This window comes from Orycteropus afer, unplaced genomic scaffold, assembly GCF_000298275.1.
Source record: "Orycteropus afer afer isolate SDZICR_OR568_19922 unplaced genomic scaffold, OryAfe1.0 scaffold00088, whole genome shotgun sequence".
NCBI lineage: Eukaryota > Metazoa > Chordata > Mammalia > Tubulidentata > Orycteropodidae > Orycteropus > Orycteropus afer.
The window spans coordinates 389,758-415,397 of NW_006921675.1; the positions used below are offsets into that span (position 1 = coordinate 389,758).

At 43.6% G+C, this 25,640-nt stretch overlaps 1 protein-coding gene across 1 annotated transcript in view; it reads left to right on the forward strand.

The window, feature by feature from the left end:
- Positions 1–25,640, forward strand: part of SYNE2 (spectrin repeat containing nuclear envelope protein 2) — a 285,164-nt gene that overhangs the window by 249,739 nt on the left and 9,785 nt on the right. The window contains exons 95-104 of the mRNA XM_042781144.1: positions 8,688–8,850; positions 15,003–15,190; positions 15,847–15,997; positions 17,044–17,226; positions 19,020–19,157; positions 20,221–20,415; positions 21,579–21,861; positions 22,386–22,454; positions 23,340–23,479; positions 25,433–25,547. Coding sequence (XP_042637078.1) covers positions 8,688–8,850; positions 15,003–15,190; positions 15,847–15,997; positions 17,044–17,226; positions 19,020–19,157; positions 20,221–20,415; positions 21,579–21,861; positions 22,386–22,454; positions 23,340–23,479; positions 25,433–25,547 — 1,625 coding nt within the window. The remainder of the gene's footprint in view (positions 1–8,687; positions 8,851–15,002; positions 15,191–15,846; positions 15,998–17,043; positions 17,227–19,019; positions 19,158–20,220; positions 20,416–21,578; positions 21,862–22,385; positions 22,455–23,339; positions 23,480–25,432; positions 25,548–25,640) is intronic.

Genomic DNA, 25,640 nt, shown 5'->3' on the forward strand with positions numbered 1-25,640 from the left:
CAGGAGCTCAGGTGGTGTAGTGCCTAAGGCATTTGACTGCTAACCAGAAGGCTGGTGGTTCAAACCCACCAGCCACTCCTTGCAAAGAGGGTTGGGCAATCTACTTCCATAGAGATACCACCTCAGAAACCCAAGGAGGGGTTGCTATGAGTCAGATCAGACTCGACGGCAATGAGTTTGGTTTTTGGTTGGTATGGATTACACTTCAACATAAAGAAAAAAGTCCTCACAACTGGACCAATAAGCAACATCATGATTAGCAGAGAAAATATTGAAGTTGCCAAGAACTTCACCTTGGATCCACAATCAGTGCTCATGGAAGCAGCAGTCAGCAAATCAGATGATGTGTTGCACTGGACAGATTTACTGCATATGGGCCTCTTTAAAGTATTTAAAACAAGGATAGTCACAATAAGGATTAAGGTGTGCCTGGCCCACACCATGGTATTTTCAGTCACCTCATATGCTGTGAAAGCTGGGCAATGAATAAGGAAGACTGAAGAAGAATTGATGTCTTTGAATCAAGGTGTTGGTGAAGAATATTGAGTGTACCCTGGACTGCCAGATCTCTTTTGGAAGAAATACAGCCAGAGTGCTTCTTAGAACTGAAGATGACAAGATTTTTTCTCAGGTACTTTGGTCATGTTATCAGGAGGGACCAGGCCGTAGAGAAGGACATCATGCTTGGTAAAGTACAGGGTCACCGAAAAAGAGAAAGACCCTCAATATGATGATTTGACACAGTGGCTGCAACAGTGGGCTCAAGCGTAGCAACGATTGTGAGGATGGTGCAGGACTGGACAGTGTTTCATCCTGTTTACTTAGAGTGACTGTGAGTCAGAGCCCACTGGACAGCACTAACAACAACAACGAAAAGAAGACTCCTCATCTCACTGATACCAAATGCATTTGCTGTGTTTCAAGGGAGGGGTATAATTATGATTAAATTATGGACTTTAGTATCACATAAGAAATGATGGGAGTTGTCAAGTGTCAAAATAAGGCAGGAAATGAACTAAAACGGGATTGGTACAAACAGAGTAGTGTTCCAGTAAGCAGAGCCATCAGAATCACACAGAGAAAACTGAGGCTGTGATAAGGAGAAATTTTCAGATACTAACATGATAAACCCTAGAAGGAGTTAACAAGGAAAAGTACAAAATTTCTTTCTCTACAAGGTCTTGAACTTCCTTTGTACAGAAAGATAGTTTTGTAGAACAAGCAGAGGCATAGACTAGATCAATTCTCTGTCCCTCCTAATGCCGGATACACCGGACTAAAAAGGCAGAGCAGAACACCTACTTGGGGCCATTTCTTCTTTAGGAAGGCGGGAGGACGGTATTGCCCATTAGACCAAGGCTTCAGATTTCACTGTTTCTTTTTAAACCTGAAATAGAGAAATTTAATTTGAGAAAAGAAATCCTCTTTTCCATGCCCTAAATCTAAATTTCTCTTCCCTTGCTTTATAGCACTTCATAAATAACCCATAGCCAAGATAACACAGCAACTTATTTCCCTCGGCGTTGCCATCCTGTAGCGTCAGAACAAAGACTGTGTGTGTGAGGAAAGAGCTTGAGATATTTGTTTATTGGAAGGGAGAAAACTGAGATGAATAATTTCAGTTAGCAGAGAAGGTCTCTTCCTTTCCTTTCCTACCGGCATTGCTTTGTGCTTGTGAAGGGAGCCAGTGCCCACCAGGAGCCTTCAGGAGGGAGGCCCAAAGCCGTCCCTGCCGCCGTGGAAGATGCTGAACCAGTGAATGAAGCGGGCACGCTGGGGAGGGGACTCCGAGGGGTGGCCTCTTCCCTGGGAGGTGGATGTGCAGCCGGGAACTTGGAGCTTTCGCTTAAACATAAGGAATGATTTTTTCTCATAAACAGTAAGTGCCATTTCAGTAATCAGCTCTGCATATGGCCGAGGCGGCTGCTGCTGTCTCTGTGTCTCTCTCTCTCATTTTGGTTACAATAGAAATTACTGATGAGATGGTGGCTGTGGAGAGAGAGCGTGTGTGTGTGGTGTGTGTTCAGCTATCGGGGGATGGGTTCTCTTCCAGTGTCAGCATGTGTGTGGTGTCTGCAGTCTGCCTGACAAGCAGGGCAGAGAGGTGATTATGCCGTGTGGAAAATGGAAGGCCTCTGGCAACATCAATACTTCAAAGAGACGATTAGCTGGGTTGTATTGTAATGTCCATGCCCCCACAATAACTGATTATAAAAATGTCTAGTCATTTAAAAAGATGTAACTGTGCAGAATTTGTACAGTGTTTTTGGCAACTGGCAGCTGTCCACAGAATTGAGTATCTCTGTTTATTTCAAGCACAAATCTGACCATCTCCATTTTCCTTAGTATTTTTTATAAGTTACGCTGTCCACATTGACATAGGAATCTGTTAACTCTTGCTGATCTGGGGCTCTTACAATTTAACCATAGATTCTTCAACATGTAGGCAATAGGTCTGAAAGGTAAATTATTCCATATACATAGCCTCCATCACACATTGTAAGACTTAATGCTTGACATGGAATGATAATAATGTGCTTGATTTTGTTTGTTTGCATCTTTTGGAGGGCATGCAGGGTTCATAAGTGTTGTATTTTGATCCATCACTAATTAAAGATAAAAGGAAACTTTATTCATCTTGTTTCTTCTCTATATTTCTACCAATCCCCACAAAAGAGCTTGCCTGACTTGGGCATAATTCTTATTTTGTTTGGTTTGCTAGAAAAATGTTTTCATTTTTGTTCAGGTCTTATATTATGTTACTTTTGTGACCTACTAAAAACAGAGTCTGCACAGGTGAAGCAGCCCTTTGCACCTGAGGTTTTTGTTTTTCTAGTCCTCAGAATTGGAATTCAATGCAGGGAACCATGCCTGTGTTTTTCTGGACAAATGTGTGTTGAAATTCACACGTGAGGAACGGTAGAGCACCTGGACCAAAACAGGGTGATTGCTGGAGGGCGCCCCTAAACAGGCAGCTCAGGTGGTTGATGGCCTGCAGTCCTGAGGTGGTTGCCCTGTGCCAACAGTGCGGCTTCCTTGTTTCCCAATATTCAATCGAGATTTAAATTTTTCCAACAGTAATATTGATGAGGCCAAACATGGAAGCTGGTTGGATTGGCAGATGATGCACACTTGCTGACCTGGGAAGGTGATAGATAATTAGATTATAGTGTCTTTACAGAACAGATCGCTACATGCCCAACAGTGTATTTGATGGTTCCTAGGTAACTAGTAACATAATCACCTGAGAAGCATTTGTATTACTGTGCATTTTGGGTATCTTGCCTTTAGACAGAGGGTGAAACATAGATATGGATTAAATCCTGACTGGATGAGTATTTTGTAACTTCTTGGCAACCTTCTTCTTTCTTATCCTCATTCCTTCCCTTCTTCTCTACTTGGCTGTAAGAAGGCCTAGTGACACAGTGGTTAAGCTTTTGGCTGCTAACTAATCAAAAGATTGGCACTTTGAGCCCACTAGCTGTTTCACAGGATAAAGGTATGCTAATCTGCTTCTGTAAAGAGTATACCTTTGAAACTTTGGGGCAATTCTACTGTGTCCTGTAGGGTCACTACGAGTTGGAATTGACTCAACGGCAACAAGTTTGGTTTGGGTATGCCGGTGATTTGTTTGCTGGCTTGCCTCTTTGTTCGTTGGGTAGTGAAAGAGTTTTTCCTAGTCTTATCAACACTGGTGTAAGTATTCTGTGTTACTCTTCCTTCTGGAACTCAATAAAAATGAAATTTTTAGCTGCCATGACTTCCACAGATTTATAAACAACTTTTATATCTCATTTAAGCCCCACCACAAGCCTGTACAGATGAGGACACTAATGTGTCATTCCCTTGCCCCAGATGGGAACCAAAGTTTGGGAGACTGTGAGCTTGTGGTGGGGGGTGTGTACTATATTGTCTGGCAAGATGGCTCCAAGCTACTCTGGGTCTTTACCTCTTTCTTTACATACATGACAAGGATACCTCTTTTGTGAAGAAGATAAATTAAATTCCTTCAGAAATGTAAGTGAACATTGTTTATTCATTCCACATATTTATCAAGCCATCTACTGTGTACATTGGTGACATCTAAATTAAACCATACATTCTTTGGGAAAAAAAAACCCATGTTCCAGTTAATGTGGAATGCCAAGGTCACTAGGGCTTAGAATAGAACCAGTGTTTAAACATTGATTGAAAGAAAATCATTGGGGGCGAACATCTGGCACCATATTTGCGCCTTCTAGTATCCACCCCTCTCCAGACTGAGAGCCCCAGAATGGCAGCACATGATGTATGGGCTCCTGGCTCCCCACTCAGTGTACCCTAGAGCCATGAGTCCCATGAGTCTAGAGTTCTAATCAAGTTCCCTAACTGGCCCTGGACCCCTAACTTGTGCATGTTACGTGTATACGAGTTTAAATGAGAGGCCCTGAGGATAGTACTTACACTGCAGCTCCAGGCCTGACTGCCCTTGTTGGAGCCCTACCTCTCCCATTTAATGGCCATGTGACAATGAGCATGTTGTTTAATCCCTGTGCCTCAGTATCCTCATCTGTCAAGTTAATCATAGTACTGACCCTTTGCATTGTTGTAAGGGTTAAGTGAGTTGCTAACAGGTAAAACACAGTGGTCCTGGCCCACGTAGATGTTAGCATTCAATATAGATATTCTACTGAAGTAATAAAGTTTATACATTTTTAAAGCATACCTGATGGAGAAATTTGAAAAGAATAGGGTAGAAATAGAAAGTCTACCATTTTATCCCACACAAAAAGGATTGTTTTGAGCAGCTCCTTGGGGATATGACTGGCCTGGGGCACCCCAGTCCCAGGGAACCAAAAAAATTCTTGTTCCACCTTTCCTGTACTCCCCTGTCTGCCTACACCTAAGCCCTGAGATATACAGAATTCAAGATCCCTACCTTGCTGTATTTTTGTACCCAGGTTCTTTTGTTGCTTCTTGGCTCCCATCATTTAACAAGGAACTCTGGTGATGCAGTGCCTAAGACATTTGACTGCTAACCAGAAGGTTGGCAGTTCAAACCCGCCAGCTGCTCCAAGGAAGGAAGATGAGGCAATCTACTTCCATAAAGATTTACCTCCTTGGAAACCCAGAGGGGTCGCTATGAATCAAAATTGACTTGGTGGCAATGAGTTTGGTTTGTTGTTGTTGTTGTTGTTATGTGCCGTTGAGTCGGACCCAACTCATAGCGACCCCTCCTTGGGTTTCCGAGGCAACATCACTACGGAAGTAGATTGCCCCATCTTCCTTCCGAGGAGTGGCTGATGGCTTTGAACCACCAGCCTTCTGGTTAGCAGTCAAGTGCCTTAGGCACTACGCTACCAGAGCTCCTTTGAGTTTGGTTTGGGTGGGTTTTTTTTTTGTTTGTTTGTTTGGTTGGTTGGTTCATTTAACAACTTGCATTTCAGACTTCTTTTTAAAATAAGAAAGAGGTAGGGGTTCTTGTGATTGAATGGAGCCCGGCACTGATGGAAGGCAGCGGGGTCCTGTCCTGCTGGGAGGAGGAGAGTGGAAGGCAAGAGGGCTTTGTGAAGGTAGCTGAGTCTGAGCTCTTCTGCCCCCTACAGGAAGCTCTCCTGGCTGGACTGCCTCTCCAGCCAGAGCCTTCCAGGCTCACAACTGCTCAGGGTCCATGGTGCCTGGGTGCTGGGGTTCCCAGCTGCCCTGGAAGTTGTCAGGAGTGTACTTTCTGGTCACTGGGCAGTCAAGGTAGCAAGACATTGGGGTAAGAAGGACATATCTATAAAGCCATGGGAACAAAGCAAGGATCTAGGTTACACTTGCATCCAGACCTGACCTTGGATTCTGTTGCTTCCTTTTTAATAAATCATCTTGCAGCCTTAAAGGGAACTTCTTAAGGTTTTTGCAGTAAGAATATAATCTGAAAGAACTTGATCAGCATTATGACTCTAGTTACTGGGCCAAATGCTTCTTCAATCCTATCAGCTACCCCAGGAAGGAACGTACTACTGGGAGCACCATTTTACAGATGACATGACACAGCCAGTGTTCAAACACAAGTCCAGACCACACAGTCTGTACTCTTCACCACTAAACTATACAGCTTCCTATCCAAGCCTACATATTTCATGGTGCCATTGAGAATAATGTAAACCTGAGGTCGTATTTACGAAGGAAGCTTTTGAGATCCAATGCCATGTAAATATAATGCTATTGCAGTATCAGGAAGCTCTAGTGGCATAGTGTCTAAGGCATTTGACTGCTAACGAGAAGGCTGGCGGTTCAAACCCACCAGCCATTCCTCAGAAGGAAGATTGGACAATCTACTTCCATAGTGATACTGCCTCGGAAACGCAAGGAAGGATTGCTATGAGTCGATGGCACATAACAGCAACAACACATCGTAATGTCATGTAGTCCCAGGCTGCAGTAACAAGAGCTGGTGGTATTCAGCATTTGCTGTGTGCCAAAGGCTTTATATGCATGCTTTTGCTTAGTTCTCACAACCACCTGCAAGATGGGTCATTTTACAGGCAACCAGGAAATTGGGAGTTAAATACCTTACAGAGATGCATAGCTCATACATGGTAGAGTGAGACTTATACTCAAGTCTGTCTGTTTCCAAAGCTCTGGACTTAACTTCTCCCATATGCTACCACCTCCTTTAAGCTTGAGAGACCTGAGCAATCTACTAAAGATGAGGGGACTAAGATAAAAGGATTTTCCCTAGATCATAAAACTAGCTGGTGTAGTGGATTCTCCTGGTTGCTTTAGTCTTGTGTGGAATACAAAATAAAAAACCATGCCATCTACTAAATAATAGTTTGTGGTGGAAGAGCTTATGCAAATATATTCATCCAACAAACATTGGTGGGTACTTCTCACCCACCAGGCAGTGTCGGAAGTACAGTGGCCACTGAAGAAACAAGCTTGGCCACAGTCTTTGTCCTGCCAGGTACACAGTCTATGAGAGGTGCCAACACATACACAGGCGGGTACAGCACAGGGTAAGGGTCCCAGGGGAGAGGGCTTGGGTGCTACAAACACACCTGGGGAGGACCCCCAGCTTATCTCAGGGAGCAGCAGGCTCTAGGAAAGAAGAGCAGAGTTAAGGGCAGAGATGCTACTGAACACGAGGAACTGAAAAGTTGAGTGGGTTGCATTGCTACATCAGGGCAGAGCGAAGACTGTTAAGGAGCTTGGGTTATGGAATAGGTGTGCCTTCTAGAATGTGCACAACCGAAGGTGGACCGACAGGAGTTCAAGGAGGCTGGTAGGGAGCTGTTCATGGGGAGTCAAGTAAGAGATGATGCTGGCATGGCAGTTTAGGTCATTGCCCTAGTTTATCTTCCTAGTGGTATCAGCTATGGGATGCAGTTCAGACAGAGTATTGCTAAGTGGGGGCTTTCAATTGTAGCCATTACTTGAAATTTCTGGAATTACCTAAAAATCTTACAGATCACCAGAACAAGCTCTCACTTTCTCTATTTTATGACGTTCATGAAAGCAGTTTATTGAAGCATTTTATTTTAGTGTCTATATAAAAAGTAATTGTTTTTCCTCAGCAGTTATATCATTTTCTCTTGACAGTGAGCTGATAAGCCAGTGAGTACACTAAGTATGCTGACACATGTGTGTGATTTTCAGTATGCTCTACACCCAGTCAGGCTCAGTGAGAACTAAGGCAGATTGGTGAGGAGATGGCAGTTAGAACTGTGCTTTGCCTGTGAATTATCTGTGCTCCCTCCCTCGCTGCCTTTTTGACTGACACACATGCCCTGTATGGTACATGCATGGGTTGGTTCTGTGTGTACAAAACCCTCTGTCTAGTCAGACTAGGGGGAAGGGGGTTAGCACAGACTCTAGACTTGATCCAAGAGGAGGGTCCCATGAGAGTCATCATGGGCCAAATGCCACCACATAGACCTTGCATGTAATATCTTCAAACCATCAGGGAAGGTCACTGGCTGCTGCAGTCTCAGCCATGCCCAAGACAGGAACTGGGCAGAAGTCAAGAGTGGTTATTTTAACTTAGCAATAAATGGCTTCTCCTCTCAGATTTGGAAGTGGTGGGGAGGGCAGTGGTGCTCCAGCAGTAGAATTCTCGCCTTCCAGAGACCAGGGGTTGATTCCCAGCCAAGCCCCTCACACACTGCCACAGACCTCCTATCGGTGGAGACTTGCATGCTGCAGAACAGACCTCAGCAGAGCTTCCAGACTGAGACAGACTAGGAAGAAAGACCTGGCAATCTCCTTCCAAACGTCAACCCATGAAAACCCCCAGATCACAGTGATCCCACTCAGCTGATGACGGGAACGGCCCAGGACTGGCAGCATTTTGTTCCATTGTGCATGGGGTCACCTTGAGTTGACTTCACAGCAACTTAAAACAGCTCACCTTGGGAGCCCCAGAAAGATGGCCTGGGTCTCAGAGGATCCCACTCTGGGAATGGTAGGACTTCAGCATTTGCATGGATAAGTTACCTCTTAGTCCATTTGAAAATTAACTGAAACAGCTGTTTTTCAAAATGTCACGTATTCCATGAAAACTGGTATCTGGAGATGTGAGAATTGTCCCTGCTATAAAATCTCTACTATACCCAGTGTAGGTCCCTTTTCATCCTCCAACACCCTTATTAGCACAGTCTTCTCACCACTAAATGTTGGGCTTTTGTTTTCCACCTCTTTTTTTCTACAAATGTGTTTAGGGTGAAGAAGCTGAAGGAGACCCTTGCATTTATTCAGCAGTTAGACAAAAACATGAGCAACCTTCGCACCTGGTTGGCTCGAATTGAGTCTGAGCTTTCTAAGCCTGTTGTTTATGACGTCTGTGATGATCAAGAAATCCAGAAGAGGCTTGCTGAACAGCAGGTGGGAAATGAGAACCGAGCTTCTGTAAGCCTAGAGCCATCTACGATACCTGCTTAGCTCAAACCTCCCCCTTTGCTGGCTGTGTGTTTGCATGTTCATATGACGGAATATTGGGGTTTTTTTTTACCTGAACAACACTGATCACTTGTCCATGTTCTTGTATGTGTGAGGCATCCATCTCTTAAGTACCCTACCACCAACACTCCCATAACTCTTTGTGAAGCTGTTTGAATAATGTTTAAGATGTGGACCTTAGTCTTGGCAGTAAATAAGGTTATTTTATTTCTTTAACCTTCATCTTTGTTTCATTTTTGTTATTATGGTTTTAGAAGGTGATAAATTGGGGGGAAAATCCTTTTTCTCACCAGGAGGCGCCCTGGTGGCACAGTGGTTAAAGTGCTTAGCTGCTAACCAAAAGGTCAGCAGTTTGAACCCACTAGCCACTCCATGGGAAATAGCTGTGACGGTCTGCTTCCATAAGGAGTTACAGCCTTGGAAAACCTAAGGGACAGTTCTACTCTGTCCTATAGGGTCACTATGAGTTAGAATCGACTCAGTGGCAGTGAGTTTGGTTTTGGTTTCTGTTTTCTTGCCAAGGAATGCCTTCATGGGACAGTACTCTGTGTGTCTATTAGAGCTTCACAATAAAAAAAAAATTAAAACACTAGAAAGTGTAATAAGGAACACACTTGGGCCAGTAGTTTAGAAAGGCTTTTCTGCAAAGCTCTGTGCCTTTATGTCATCACTCATGCACTATGAGCCCGCCCTGGAATTTCCACAGCCTGGAAATCATCGAGTTCTGCCAATGTCTGTCCTGCACCTGCCTGGTAGGTGCTCCTTGGTATCATCGTCTTACCAAATCCACTTTCCTGCCCTCCACAGGCTCACACTCACGTGCCTCATTCTTACCTACAGTGCCTGAGATTGTCTTTATTTTTTCCAAAAAGTAAGTTTATCTTTTTCTTTCAGCAACTTTCCTTCAGCTCTATTTTTCTCAGGCCTGTGGCCAGATTCTGTTATGACCACAGAAGTGATATGGTCGTTATCAAGTGCTCAAACTCGTATCTGTTTTCTTCACATTAAACCTCCACCATATTCATCCTCACCAAAACTTTGGTGTTTCCTTTTCATAAATGACTTGGAAGAATTCACACAGATATCACAGCTGCTTAGAGACAGAGCTGGGGACTGAGCCTTGGTCATCAATTTCCCTGCAGGAAGCTACCCCTTGATTATAAATTCTCTTGAGTTCAGGTCATTGCTTTCAATGGTATTCAGTGATATTTCATGTTACCATGCAACATAGCTAAGTATTTGATAATACTCTCAACTTATATCCCTTTTCAATGAGATTAGTTATTGTTTCAACAGTACTTATTCTCTGGTTTTCAAACTAGTATGATTTAGTAATGCTACAAATTAAAAATAGCAGTTTTTCTGTTTAGTCTGAGAAATTATAATGAGTCTTTTGTTACTGAGGTAATATAAATGTTATCTCTGCTTTATGAAGAAATGCATATTGATGTAAGTATTGTGGAATGTTAATGTACATTGTAGGGACTGGAGTGTTCTTCCCAGTGGAGTCATGGCTACTGAACATCATCACCTATATTTAACATGCTTGAGCTTGTAAGATGAGTTTCAATTTTTGTGCCATCTCTTAGGTCTTGCAAATAACCAGTTACCCTGATTGGTGAGTTTTTTCAGGTAAATAGAATTGAAGCTAGCAAAATTTTTCCTTTTAAAGGATGACAGGCTAAATTTGGCAAGGACTAAAAATTGTGTGTTAACTTTTTACAAACCTGAAATATGATATAACACTATTAAAATTCAGAAAATTTGTTCCTAAAAGCATACAGTTTGGAACAACTACCATCCTCTTGAACTTATCTGTCCTGAAATGGTATATAATTTCAATCTGCTAATTTAAATTTCCCTCTTTTATGGAATTCAGAATCCATATAGAATCCTTTATGGAATTCAGTACCCTTGGGTACTTTAAAAAAAAATACACACACACACACACATACATATATGGACTTGATGTTTAATATTGCCATTACTGTAAAGAAATCAGCTGTGTTAGTTTTCTATTGTTGCTGTAACAAATCACCACAAATTTAGCAGCTAAACCAGTATAAATGTATCATAGTTCTGGAGGGCAGAAGTCTGACATGGGTCTCGCTGGCTGAAATAAGGATGCCAGCAGAGCTGCATTCCTTCTTAGAGGTTCTCTGTTTCCTTGCCTTTTCCAGCTTATAAAGTCAGCCTACCTTTCCTGGCTTGTGGTCTCCTTCTACATCCTCAAATCCAGCACCTGTCACCTCCCTGTGCTTTTCTTCTGTAGTCACATCTTCCTCAAACTGATTTTTCTTCAGCCTCTCTCTTCCACTTTCAAGAACCCCTGTGATTACATTAGGAAGCCTGGTGACACATTGGTTAAGTGCTTGGCTGCTAACCAAAAAGCCAGCAGTTCAAACCCACTAGCCACTACATGAGAGAAAGATGCAGCAGTCTGCTTCCATAAAGATGTACACCTGGAAACCCATAGGTCAATTCTACTCTGACCTACAGGGTCACTGTGAGTTGGAATCAACTCAGTGGCAGAGTTTGGTTTTTGGTTGGTGGTTACATCAACCCACTCAGATAATCCAAAATAATCTCCCTTTTTAAAGTGAGCTGTTGAACAACCTTAATTCCCTTTGCCACATAAGGTAATATATCCACAGGCCCCAGGGATTAGGATGTAGATATTCTAGGGGAACCATTATTCTGCCTACTCTAGATGACCTAAGAAAACTTTTAGTATTTTGTTAAAAGAAATAAATTACAATGTGTTTATTATACAAACCCAGGTGTTAACTCATCCATCCCAATGCTAAAAACAGAAATCCAGCCCACAAAAAAGGAATTATCTGTAGGTCATTACAACAACAACAAAAAAAACCTTACCTATATTTCCATCCCTAATTAAATATACTGTTACGTTTGATTGCTTACAAAAATAGATCCTGCAAGCTTGAGATCAAGCACCACTACCTTCCACAATAGAATTGTGACCCTAAAAGTTGTTAATAGCCATGATGTCACTGGGTTGGTCCTCATGGCTGAAGGCCCAGTGGGGGAAGGATTAGGTTAAGGAATAACCTTATAAGAGTTCTTTTTGTTTCTTATAAGGAATAACCTTATAAGAGTTCTTTTTGTTTCTCCTACTTTTTTAGAGACCTCTTTTAGGTAGGTTATACTTTTATTCATCTGTAATGTATCATTTTCAAAACTCAAAAGACAGTGATGTCAACCTTTGTGACTCTTTTCTGTCATGAACCATGTCCACTGAGTCTTCAGGATCTCTCTTCTAGTTTTCATTGGGTTCCGGGTCCCTGTGGGATGCCACATGGTGGCTTAGGCGTTGTAGTTAGAAACACCCCCTCATCCTGTAATTACCAATGCCTTCTTCTCCAGTGAGCCAACTAACTCAGCTTCATTCTCAACCCTCTGAATCACCCCATCCGACCTGCTTGCCACCCCAACCCCTCCAATAGAAACATTCTGGAGCCGCCACCACCCAGTAATGGTCCCCCGTGTGATTTTCTGCCCTCTTAGCCTGGTTTCTTCCTTTTCTTCTTTATTTTTCTTGTTCCTTTTTATTCTCACTCTTGCCGGCTGCATTCCCTTCTCCAGTTTCACGTCTCCCCCATCTCCTCTCACTGCCCCCCTTCCTCCTCAGCTCCTTCCTGGTGTCAGTGCTCTGCTTCACCTGCTTGGGGCATAAAAAACAAGGGCTGTTTCTGGAACCCCAGGCAGACGTTTTCTGCAAAGCTTGCACTGTTTTGTTGTTTCTTAACTCGGGTTCTTTTATGGACTTGAACAATTACTCTGTCAAAAATAATTATTATTCAAACTCACGCCTCAAGTGGTGCAGTAGTGATATTTATTTTAGTTTGCACAGTGGTTAAATGTCTAACTCTGAAACATTCTACTTTTAAAATATGGTCTCTAACTTTATGTTTTGCAAGGTAACTTGATCATATTAAGCATTAGTAGAAGATTCTGCTCTGTGCTGTTTCAGAAACAAATTTTGACATTTTGAAAATGTTTGAAGTTTCTTTTAACCAAGATGTTGATGTTAGTCTTTTAGAAGTTCTGTAGAGCTCATTTCTTGCTGCTATTTATCATGTGTAGTTCTTACTTTTCTTTAGCTATTTTAATCGATATAAGCTGAATACATAATGTAGAGTAACTGCAAAGAGTCTGTTAAAATGCATGATATCCAGGTTATCCATAGGCTAGACTTTCTCAGTGATTTCAACCAGGGTCTTCCCATCTGGACTGAGACAAGTCCAAGGGCAGGCACCATTTTCAGTTCTTAGTGCTGAGCTCCAATGCTTGTTTAGTATTTTAATAAAGTTAAAAGGGATGTTTATCAGTACTAGTAAGGCTGTGACCATTCTGTGACCCTCTAAGAATTCTTAAAACTAGAATTCTTTTCCAACCCTAATTTCAAAGGGAGCTCTGGTAGCATAGTGGCTAAGGCACTTGATTGCTAACCAGAAGGCTGGCGGTTCAAACCCACCAGCCACTCCTCGGAAGGAAGGTTGGGCAATCCTACTTCCATAGTGATACTGCCTCGGAAACCCAAGGAGGGGTCGCTATGAGTCAGGGCTGACTCGACGGCACATAACAACAACAACAACAATTTCAAAGTTAGTCACCGTGCTGCTTGCGTGAAAGCGTCCACCACGGCAGCATCTCAGGTGTGCACCCTGAGTTGCAGAGCTTGGAAGTACACCTGGGCACAGCTCTCTTCACAGATACATGGGGACAAACTGGAAAACATACTGAGTAGAACTTTGGGTCCTCACTTTCCTCAGTTAGGATCTGTTTTAAGAACTTCCTGATCTAAAATTTGGTTCAAGCATTAACATGTTATCCTCTTATATCCACCTGAACACAAAATGATACAGATTGTGCATTTTATCAGAAGAAAAGAAAATGTTAGTCTTTTCTAGTAATACAATAGTTATCTCCAAAATTATTTGATATCTAGGTGGCCTGAAATGAACTTTATGTTGCCTTTCTATAGATTATAAAATAATCCTTCCCATGAACTGAATTTTATTGAATCTAGGGATATTTACTGAGTATAGGTAATATTTAAGTGGCTTATTTAAAGTGTTGCAACTTTTCAAAATATTATCAAAAATTAAAATAAGAGTTTATCTTTGCTATTTCACTATGCAATGTAGGTGCTAAGATTAATAGTGTGGTCTGAGGTCACTTATCACAACATTTGGATATCAGGGAAAACTTAATTCATCCAATTTGGCTGAAAACAGTCTCCTAATCTCTTCTTCCCCTCACCCATGGTGTGTAGAAAAAGTATTCTCTGGGTGATAGCTAAAAATGTTTAGTCTTAAACAGGTTTTCCAGCTTTTCTCTGTTCGTGCATTTTATCTTCATGAACATTGTTTTTCCCAGATTGGAAAACTGCATCACTATCACGGTCATAGGACACAACTCTAGAAGACCCATCCATCCCTGAACCAGAGCCTTGGCTGGACCCCTTCATTTGAGCTCCTAGGATGGGTTCATGGGTAGACTGTGGACACCTGTGGAGCCGAATGCATGATTTGATGTGTGTGTGAAGACAACACAAAGCTCTTAGATTCAAGGGTTCGATGAACCATAAATGGTCAAGAATTTCTGTTGCTAACATTTGGTCCTGTTGAAGAGACTTGATCAGTTTTCCATGGAAGACATCCCTGACACCAAGTCTAAATTGGAGGATTTAGGGCCGAGGGGTATGGAGTAGATCGATTCATGCCCAAAGTTTGGGAGGCTGTGAGCTCTCAAGGGGTCAGCAATACCACCCATCAGTGTGTAGAAGACACTCACCACCATCCCCCCCACTTACGTACAGTCAGTGCAGCAGTGCCCAGTTACTGCCAGCTTTTAGGCTTTGTATCCAGTGCTGTAGCACAAGAGTTGCACAAAGATGAGAGGGACTTGGTCTGTGCTGCTAGTTCCAAGATGGAAAAGCACCAAGGACTGTACTCTCCGGGATGAAGGGAGAAAAGGAAAAAGTAGAGACCCTTTGTTGCCATCTCTTCCACCACCACCTCACGGTTTATCTTACTCTGTTGTAATCATAGGACCTGCAGCGAGATATCGAACAACACAGTGCAGGAGTGGAGTCAGTTTTTAACATCTGTGATGTCCTGTTGCATGACTCGGATGCCTGTGCAAATGAGACCGAGTGTGACTCGATACAGCAGACCACCAGGAGCCTAGACAGACGCTGGAGGAACATTTGTGCCATGTCAATGGAGCGGCGAATGAAGTAAGAACCAAGATGCCCCAGGGTGTCCCTGCTGAACTCAATGCACTCTGTTCTGTTCACTTCATTTAGCAGTGGGCCAGGTATTGGCAAAGAGGCTCAGCAGGTGTGGCCAGTACCTGTTAGAGGAATAATTCAAGAAAAATATCAGGGTAACGTTCTTGTGTCTCAGGGCATAATGGCTACTTTACCACTGTTTGCACAGCAATAAAGTAGCTGCCTCCTGAAGCATGAGCTTAGGGAAGCTCTGTACTCCCAGGACCAAGAAGTGATGTCCTTGGTTATTTCCTGGAAACGGGTATTGGGGTCTCTCCCCCTAAACAGTGTGAGTGCCAGTGGGGGATAGGAATTGGACTTGTCAAGGGACAGAAAAGAGTGAAGATGTGTATTAAGTCACTATCCTTCCTTCGGGAGCTCTGGTGGTATAGTGTCTAAGGCATTTGACTGCTAACCAGAGGGCTGGCGGTTCAAACCCACCATTCACTCCTTGTAAGGAAGATCGGGCAGTCTGCTTCCATAGAGATACTGCTTCAGAAACCCAAGGAGGGGTTGCTCTGAGTCAGATCCAACTCAACGGCAGTGAGTTTGGTTCTATTTATTTATTTATTTATTTACTTTGTGTGTGTGTGTGTGTGCGCGCGCGCGCGCGCTTCCTTCAGAATTGAAGAGACATGGCGCCTGTGGCAGAAGTTTTTAGATGATTATTCCCGCTTTGAGGACTGGCTCAAGTCAGCAGAGAGGACGGCAGCCTACCCGAATTCCTCAGAGGTGTTGTACACAAATGCCAAGGAAGAGCTGAAGAGGTTTGAGGTAAAAACCTTCTCTGCCCCAGTGCTCTAAGAACTCTCTGTAGCAGTGCAAAGACTCAGGAGTTGTAAATGACTCCTGCTGAGTGGCTGGCTTCCCACCACGCTGGCATGGGCTACATGGTATACAGCCAGCCATCAGCGCTACACAATGAACTTGAAAGCTTGTTCTACTTTTTTTCAACGCTTTTCATTTTATTTTACTTTTTGTTGCAGTAAAAATATACTTAACAAAACGTTTGCCAATTCAACAGTTTTTACATGTATAATCCAGTGACATTAATCATGTCCATCATCTTGCACAGCCATCAACTGTTACTCTTTTCTAAATGATTCCACCACCATTAACAGAAACTCAGTGCCCAAGCATTGACTTTCTCCTCTGCCCCCTCCTGCCCCTGTACAGAGACCACTAATAAGCTTTGGTCTCTGTACATATATCTACTTCGTATAAATGAGGTCATAACAGTATTTGTCTTTTTGTGACTGACTTATGTCACTCAGCCTGTTTTCAGGGTTCATCCCATGTTGTAGCCTGTATCAGGATTTTATTTCTCTTTATAGAAAGGCTGTTCTTTTGATTAGCCTCAGAAGAAGTGGTGAAGTAAGCTCTCTGTTGCCATTTCAATGTGGGGATGAACCACTCGAAGCTAGTCGTTTGGGGCTGGGACTGGGTGTCTGGCACTCTGTTCCCGCTCTGCCTTTCCCCTCATTGTATCTCAGGCCAAGCAAAGCATAGTAGTGCCTGGCATGTCATAGGCACTCACATATCTGTTGAATAAATGGATAGCTAAGGTGGAAGAGAAGAGTCAAGGATGGGCGCTAATACTAGGAAGCTGATAGGGAGGTAGCTGGGGAATTCAAGGGATTGAGAGAGTTCTCATGGACTGAACTCTAATTTTCACCCTCAAGCAGAGGATGAGGTGATCTGATTTGCTAAGAAAGGAAGTAGGAGGAGGTAGGTGGCTCAAGAAAGTAGTGAAGGTTTGAAATAGGTGCTGGGAAAGATAGGAGACAGCTGACTGGGCATCCGTTCACTCTGTGCGGCAGGCATTTCAGCGGCAGATCCACGAGAGACTCACTCAGCTAGAACTCATCAACAAGCAGTACCGGCGGCTGGCCCGGGAGAACCGCACAGACACAGCCAGCAAACTGAAGCAGATGGTCCACGAGGGCAACCAGCGCTGGGACAACCTGCAGAAACGGGTCACAGCCGTGCTGCGGAGACTCCGAGTGAGCTCCTTCCCCTGACCCGGGCTGTCTGTAGCTGTTCAGGGGGCAGTGGTATCCAATATGGAGCTGTACACAAAGCAGGGGGTCGAAGGCTTCATTTAAGGCCCTGAGCTACCTTAACAGCCCCGAGTTGCAAGGGTAATGTTTCCTAAAGAACTATTTGCCTTTGGAGCTTTTTAGGCAGAGCCTGTTTCTGGGATTTGTTAATCAAAACAAAAATTTGTTTATCACTAGTTTCTGGGACCCCCGGTGGTGTGCACATGAGCACACAGGCTGTCCACAGGGTCTGAGGAGCTGTCTTTCCTGGTCTGGGGAAGGTTCCATCTGAGCCTCCAGGAAGTCTTCTTTGCCCATCTCTCTGTCTTAGTATGTCCCATTGCTTCTTGCACTGTGAGGAACATGGGCAAAGCACGTTAGCCCTGTCTGCATTGCGGTGATTGGGGACAGTGATTATCCTCTGAACTTCAGAGCACACTGACTAACCTCCAAGGCTGGGTTTGGTTTCTGAATATAAACATTCACCTTAGCTTTCTGTAACTCGATAGACCTGGTATGGAAACCTTTTGTGAGTCCAGGTATAAACTGACAGGACCAGTGTGGGGAGGAGCTGCGGGAATTAATTTTAATCCCTGCTTCTCTTCTCAAGGCAGAGTGTTTTTGAAGCCAACATAGGAAGATGAGAACCTGGCTTTTAATTTTTTTTTTTTTAACCCTCTCAGGAAGAAATTGGCTAGCTTTTCTAAAAACCCAGACAACCCCTTAAAATAATTTCAAATTCTTCTGCTCATTTGTTACCATCCTAAACCTTCTGTTGGCACAGAATGCTGCATTTGTCTGAGAGTCACTGCCCATCTCTAAGGTGGTAACCCAAGAGGCATCCTTCTGTGGAGGTGATAAATCGACTCCTCAGGTCTTCTTTTTCTGAGGGAACACATTCCAGATTGCACTAATGTGGCCATTGAGGCACCAGGCCAAGCTCAACCCTGAGACCAGTTTTTTCTATCTTGAAGCTACTAAATGCTTCTGTCTAGCAAAAGCTTCTGCAAAGACTAATGGGTAAAAACAGGCAAAAGTGCCTGGCTTGGACTCCTAAAGGAGTTCCTCAAAGGAAAGGTTCAGAAAAATCACTGATTTAGTGAGTACAGTATCAGAATTGATTCAGTGGCAGTTGGTTTGGTTTGGTGCTCTTGTATTTAAAAAAAAAAAATCATCTATATGAGACCAAACAGTTAACATTTAAGCAAAGATGAGAAGGGGAAGCAGGGAAGCTAGATTAATGGAAATGGAACAACCAGAAGATAAATCACAAGAATGTTGACCTTGTGAAAAATGTAACCTATGTCACTAAACAATATGTATTGGAATTATTAAACAGGAACCTAATTTGCTGTGTAAACTTTAAGAGCATAATGAAAATATTGTTTTTCTAAAAAGTTTCATACCTAAAAAAAAAAAAAAAAGTCACTGAGTTAGACTAGAGAATTAGATAGTATTATGAATGCCACATAGACCTTAGAGATCATCTCGTCACCCCCTCTCCTCCTTTGCTGGTGAAGAAGCTGAGGCTCCGAGAACTTGTTCAGTATCATACAGCCAGGACCAGACCCAGGCTCCTGACCCCCTCTGCCCCGTAAAAATGGCATTTTGCAGTCCTCCTGGGTTGCCCCGGAGACAGGTTTATCTCCCAGGTACTCTGGGAACCCTCTCCTTTGGGCCTCAAGTGACCTTGCTGTCTACCTGAACTCTCGTTCCCCAGTCAACACAGATGTGATTTTTTTCTCCCCCTTTCATAGCATTTCACCAACCAGAGGGAGGAATTTGAGGGGACCAGGGAGAGCATTCTGGTGTGGCTCACTGAGATGGACCTACAGCTGACCAACGTGGAGCACTTCTCTGAGAGCGATGCAGATGACAAGATGCGCCAACTGAATGTAAGGGCTGCTACCTTTGCTCCTCTTCAAAGAATGCATCTTTGCAGAGGAAAACTGGCCATGTACAAATATCACCTGATACCCTGAGACCACATTCCAGAACTGTAAGAGCAGCCGGGCTGAGTCCCAGCTGTGTACTGCTAGATTCTCATGAGCAAGGATCCTACTCCTCACAGCTGAAAGATCATTGTCACGAGGCTTCTTTTTCTCTTTGTCATTTTTTAATCAATCACTGGCTCCAAAGAGAATGTCTTAAGATGCTGTTTCTCTAATAAACACTTGGTGTAGTAGAGTAAAATCTCTATCAGCAGTGGGGCCAAGGCAGATATTCTCTGCTCTCTCACTGTTATGAATGTCCATACTACAGTGTAAAACCAGTAACCAATTTCTATTGAGTTAGTTCTGACTCATGGCGACCCTTGTGTATCAGAGTGGAACTGTGCCCCACACGGTGTTCAGTGGCTGATTTTTTCAGAAGTAGGTTGCCAGGCCTTTCTTTGTAAGTGCCGTTGGGTGGACTTGAACCTTGAGCCTCTTAGCAGCAGAGCATGTTAACCGTTTGCACCTCCTAGAGACCGTAATCTTGCTATAATTTCCTCCTTGGTCAGATTTGAGAAGAGGATGCAAAATGGAAATTTGCCTTGCCTAAACAGTAGTATGTATGGAACCAATGAATTTCACATTGCATCGGCAGAAGTGAATGCCCATTGGTGGCTTATTGTGGGAAATTTTCTGCTTCCATCAATCATTGATAAGACACAGTCTCTTCCTCAAACCCAGCAACTCTAAATGTCCATCCTCATTAAGCTTTAAGAAACATTTTAATTGGAAAAGCCAATGCAGTGCCCAGAAGGAAGAGGAAAAAATATGTGGACAGATGTATTAAGTTATTAAATATTCATTGTCACTTAGTTAAAAATTGATGAAGCTAGAGTACTAGAAGGAACAAAGCAATAATGGCATTTTGATTCTTTTTTTCTACAGTGGTGCATGAGAAACAAATTCTCAAGACCCCCAGGGAAATTTCTCTTTTTGAAGTCTTTCTTTCTCATATTCTAAATAGGGTTTCCAACAGGAAATTACATTAAATACCAACAAGATTGATCAGCTTATAGTTTTTGGGGAGCAGCTAATTCAAAAGAGTGAGCCCCTAGACGCTGTACTGATTGAAGACGAATTGGAAGAGCTCCACCGTTACTGTCAGGAGGTGTTCGGCAGGGTCTCCCGGTTCCACCGGCGGCTAACCTCCCACGCTCCGGTAAGGGGAACGCGTCCCACAGAGGGCTTCTGGGCCACTCAGTTTATATTCGATTACACTTTTAAAGCACTGGGAAACTTACCTTGTAATGGCTGTGGTTTATTTTATGTTAGAAAACCTATTTTGAAATTCTTTATTCCCACTTTCTAGAATATAGAGCTACTGGTACCCCATCACAATTGCTTATTATTCCCAAAACCCAGAGGAAAGGATGGCACTTCTGAAAGTTCTATTCCCTGTTTTCAGTGTCTTCTTCAGGACAGGGTTTTCCTAACATGTGGCAGTACCTCTAGAATCAAGTGTAATGACTGTTCTGGTTTTGCTTAACTTGGAAGTATGTTTGCCTTTTCTTTCATCTTAGTGTCAGGGAGCTTTGAGTAGTCATGCCTTTCTGGTACTTTGTTCTCACCTTTGAAATGTCAAAAGCACTGCTTTTGAAAGCAACTTTCATCTTTCCTTTGACAAAAGAACTTTTGGGAACTCCAAATGGAGTTAAGGCTGTTATTCAAAGTTCACAGCCTTTGTGTGCCAAAAGCGTTATGTAAGGACAACATTGACCAGTAGCACTGGCCACATTTTCTTTTCATGTATGTGTACCCCACTGGTCAATTTCAAGTGTAGTTATTTCTTCATCAGAAAGAGCTTCAGAAATTACCCTCATTTTCAAATGTAGCTCTTTACAGAAGCACTACAGCTCAGGGTGAATATAGGCCCTGAACAATAAGATGGGGGGGATTTGAAAGAGTGAGCTGGGGGGATGTGGTCCTGAAAGGTGTGACTCTAATCCAGAATGCTCTAGTGTCCTTTTTTGTGTTTTTTGGTTCTTGGTTCCTGCCATTAACCATCTGTGGAACTTTGGCCTCCATTTTCTTATTTCTAGATAAACTCATTCGACTTAGATTATCAAATATGAATTTTTTCCTTAGGAGGAAATTTGGAGTTTTGGGAAAATCCAGATTCTAGTTCCCCACTCCAGAGTAGCTAGATTGGAAGGACTATTCCAACCTGGAATGGGCCCAGGACTCCGATTCTTTTTTAATCTGCCTTACAAATGGGGATGGCAGCCATTTGTAGGAACTGCTGGGCGGGCTGAATTCTCACGCTCCTTACAGCTCTAATAGCCTATGATTTGGTTATTTCTAAAACTGGATAATCCTGTTTAGGGCTTGGAAGATGAAAAGGAGGCCTCTGAGAATGAAACAGACATGGAAGACTCCAGAGAGATCCGCAGTGATTCTTGGCATAAGAGGGGCGAGAGCGAGGAGCCCTCGTCCCCTCAGTCCCTTTGCCATCTCGTGCCCCCAACAGCAGGGCACGAACGGTCTGGCTGTGAGACCCCTGTCAGTGTGGACTCCATCCCTCTGGAGTGGGATCACACCGGTGATGTGGGGGGCTCCTCTTCTCACGAAGAAGATGAGGAGGGCCCGTACTACAGTGCGTTGTCAGGTAACGGCCTTGAAGTTGACCCCTTGGGCTATGTTTTCAGCACCCTAGCAGCTCAGCCAGCTCTCAGTGATCAAGAATCCATCCTCCAGCTTGTGGCTGATCCAGGCTTTGTGTGGCTTCCTATGTTCTGTGCTGCCCACTGGGCTGTTAGCTGAGAGTTGGCTCCCTCCCATGACAGGCAGAGTAAAAGGAGAAAAGAAGTGAAATCACACTGAGATGTTACGGCTGTCACTGGCTCCAGATGTTGGGGAGATGACTCATCAGTGAGCCTGTTCATTGAGACTTCACAGCATCGGTAGACTGAGGGCTTCCATTCTTTCGACGGGCTCCCCCCCGCCCCTACCGCTTCGGACATTCGGAGTTGGCTGAGAAATCCTTCTGGTTTTTTAAATCTTTTCTGTTGAAAGATAAAGGGTAGTTGATTTTCTCCTTCCTGCTGACAATGTGTCTACTGTCTTAACATAATACTTGGGCATTAATCTACATGCTCCTCCAGTAAGGAAAATGACATTATTCTTTTTCAGATGTAGAAATCCCTGAAAATCCTGAGGCCTATCTTAAAATGACCACAAAATCTTTGAAAGCGTCATCTGGTAGGCCCCTGCCCGTGCATGTGTCTCAACATGGCAGCACCCTGCAGCACACACTGCATCCTAAACCTCTCTCCATGTTGTGTCTGACCTCCGCCTTCTGTGGACACCATGCGCCTTGGTCCTGTGTCATGGTGTATTTACACTGCCATACTCACACATACCTGCGTGCTTGTTACAAAACCCCGCCCAACCAAGCGGTCTCGAGCCATCCCTCACCTCCCCCTCAGGCCTGTGCAGAAGGGAATTTTTCATGGTGCATTTTTAAGTTTTTTCTCCATCTGACTAAAGGCCTGGGCCGAGCTTTCTTCATGGTAGCTTGGTTTGGAGGTATTTCCTTGCTTATGGTGATTTCCTGGGAAAAGAAGGAGTAGGTGGGTGAAAGTAGAGGTCTTCTTGTATGTATGGTGGAAGCATTCTTCCTTTCCTTGATTTGTAGTTCCAAGCTTTCTTCTCTGGACCACCCCATCTGCAGTGGTGGGGTAGAGCCATGAGCAGCCCTTTAGTTCCCAAGTCTGTCTTCCCCTCACACCTGGAAGGCTTTCCGTCCTCTTGGCCCCCAGCCCCAGCCTTGCAGCCCATTGTCACCACCATCAGAAACCCATCTCCAAAACGCCACTCATCCTGCCGCAAATTACATGTTTGTTGTGCCCCATTGTGAACCCATTTAGTGAAGGCATAATGTCACTCAGTTGCATGTCTCTCATTTCATTGCCTTCTGGGACATACTGACATTTTGCAAACATGCATGCTTTGCAAGAAAAGCTGCACACCTCATTTTTATACTATAACCTGATGCCGCATTACCCATGATCTTTTTTTGTCTGTAACTAAATATGAATTGTTTGGTTAAAGAGAATGGACTGTCACTTGTATTTTTTGTTTCAGGTAAATCAATTTCTGATGGGCACTCATGGCATGTTCCTGACAGCCCTTCCTGTCCTGAGCGTCACTACAAACAAATGGAAGGTGATAGGAACATACCGCCCATCCCCTCAGATTCCAGCACACCTTATAAACCAGCCTACGTAAGTCTCGACCCCACTAGGTGTAATATAACACAAGTGCGTGAGTAATAGTTTTAAAAAAGAGAGAGAGAGAGATTTTGGTATATATACTGTGTGTGCTCACTCCCCAGCCTCATGTTTTGAGTAGGTTTTTCCATGGTGACAATTATCTGTGCTGAGCTGTTCATACTCTTGGGCCTGGTCTCATCAGCCCTGCCAGAACTGACTAGATTTATAGATAAGTTTCTGGCCCAAAACCACCTGTGGGTGTTGGATGCTACGACAGAAGTGACTACCATCGAGTCAGTCCCCGGTGCTGATGGTGAAGTGAAATGCCGATGCCCCAGAACAGCTCCTGAGTCTCAAGCCTTTACGACATTGATATTTTGACTCCACGTCCTACTGAAAAAATCACGACTTTATATTCAAAAAAAGTGACGGTGTTCTGTGATAGATGTGGGTTGATACCTAGACCTACCATTAAATTGTTTTGGGGCCTGACACTCTTTGCTTTAACTCTGTAAGGCTGGGTTTCTTCAACTACGGATAAACCTACTTCATGTAATTATTGTTAGGATTAACGTATCAAGGTTCCAAATAAAGTGCTTAGTACAAAGGCAGCCCTCAGGAGTAATCATCATTACGACTACTATCATAGGGTCGTTATGAGTCAGAGTTGACTCAACAGCAGTGGGTCTGGTTTGGGGTTGTAGGTCATTGTTGTGTGTAACTGTGAACACACCTCCAGAGTTACGTTTTTTCAGGCAACAGGACTCCATGGGCATGCTCTGAAGCAACTGTTGAGGGGAAGCTGCCCTGGGCTTAATGCTGGCCTCAGATCATTCACAGGACAGAGAATTAGCAATGAGTGGAAATTTAAATGTCTCTTTGATTTTTGGTGTCATCTTTTAGAGAAAGCAAAAGCAATGTAAGCATCACTGGACTGGTCCTCAAACTGCCCTCTGTGTCTGTTGTGGTGTTGTAAGGAGCTCTGGTGTGTCTTGGAGTGAATTTTGCTACATAATTGGACATGGTCAAATCTGAATTAGTTGATGAGTTGGCCATGCCCAATTCAGAAACTCTTCCTCTGGCTTAGCAAGCGAGTCTGTGCCCTCTGTTGTGCAGAGTAAGACCTCAGCCTAGAGGACACAGACCCAGCCCCAGACCTTTGCTTTCTGACCAGGGCCCTCGTGGTTTGGCTGCTCTCAGCAATTACACTTGTGCTCCTCACCTGGCTAGTTTCAGGAGCCCAGCCCTTTTATTGTGTCTGAAACCAGGTGTGTCACCACAAATCTGAAGAGTTTTTTATTTTTTTCGTTCCACACAAATAGGCCATATGGACACAAGCCAAAGAAGGATGGCTTTTCTTTAAAAAAAAAAAAAAAGGATACATTTATTTTTGGAAAGGCCTGAGATAATAGCCCCATCAGTTCTGTGATAACAGAAGAGTCAATATGTGCAGTGAAACATAAACACTTGGTAATGAATGACCTTGGGAGACGGATCTCTCCTCTGTTTCCGATTCCCGGTGATAATAATGCCAACCACCTCTACAGAGTGACTGGGAGGGCTAACTAAAATTCTGTAAAACACTGTGACAGTGTAAAAGTGCTAACACAGTATCAGCCTGGTAAGCTCAACAGTTGTTTTTAACTCTTTATGCATGGTTCGCTTGAGAAGTGTTAGGAAGCATTTAAAAAGGCCATTTTATCCCTGTCATTGACATCTCATCTGCTTCCCCCTTTGTGGGCTGTTGCCAAGGCTTTATTTCTGCCATTAGCTCTGCTTGCTTTAAATGCTGCCCATACACTGGAGTGCCTCTGAAACACTAGCAAGTCACCCTCCAAAGAGAAAAGTCCCGTATCTTGATTTCTTACCTGTTCATATGAGCCAAGTTGTTCTTCAGACATTTAAAATGGCATTGAAATTGGTATTTCATCTTTCAATCATAACTTAAAATTTGTTTCCCTCTAGGCAAAGCTGCTATTACCTTCCGGCACTGATGTTGGCAAAGAAGGCCCAAGAGCCCTGAACAGCGGCGCCCAGCAGGAAGAGCACAGGCTGGCCGGTCTAACTGGGCAGCAGTCAGGTATAGTTGAAAGTAGGCAGTTGTTAAGAGACGTGGGGTATGTTTTTTTAGGTTAGTTGGGCATTTATTTGAATGTGTTGCTCAATAGAATAT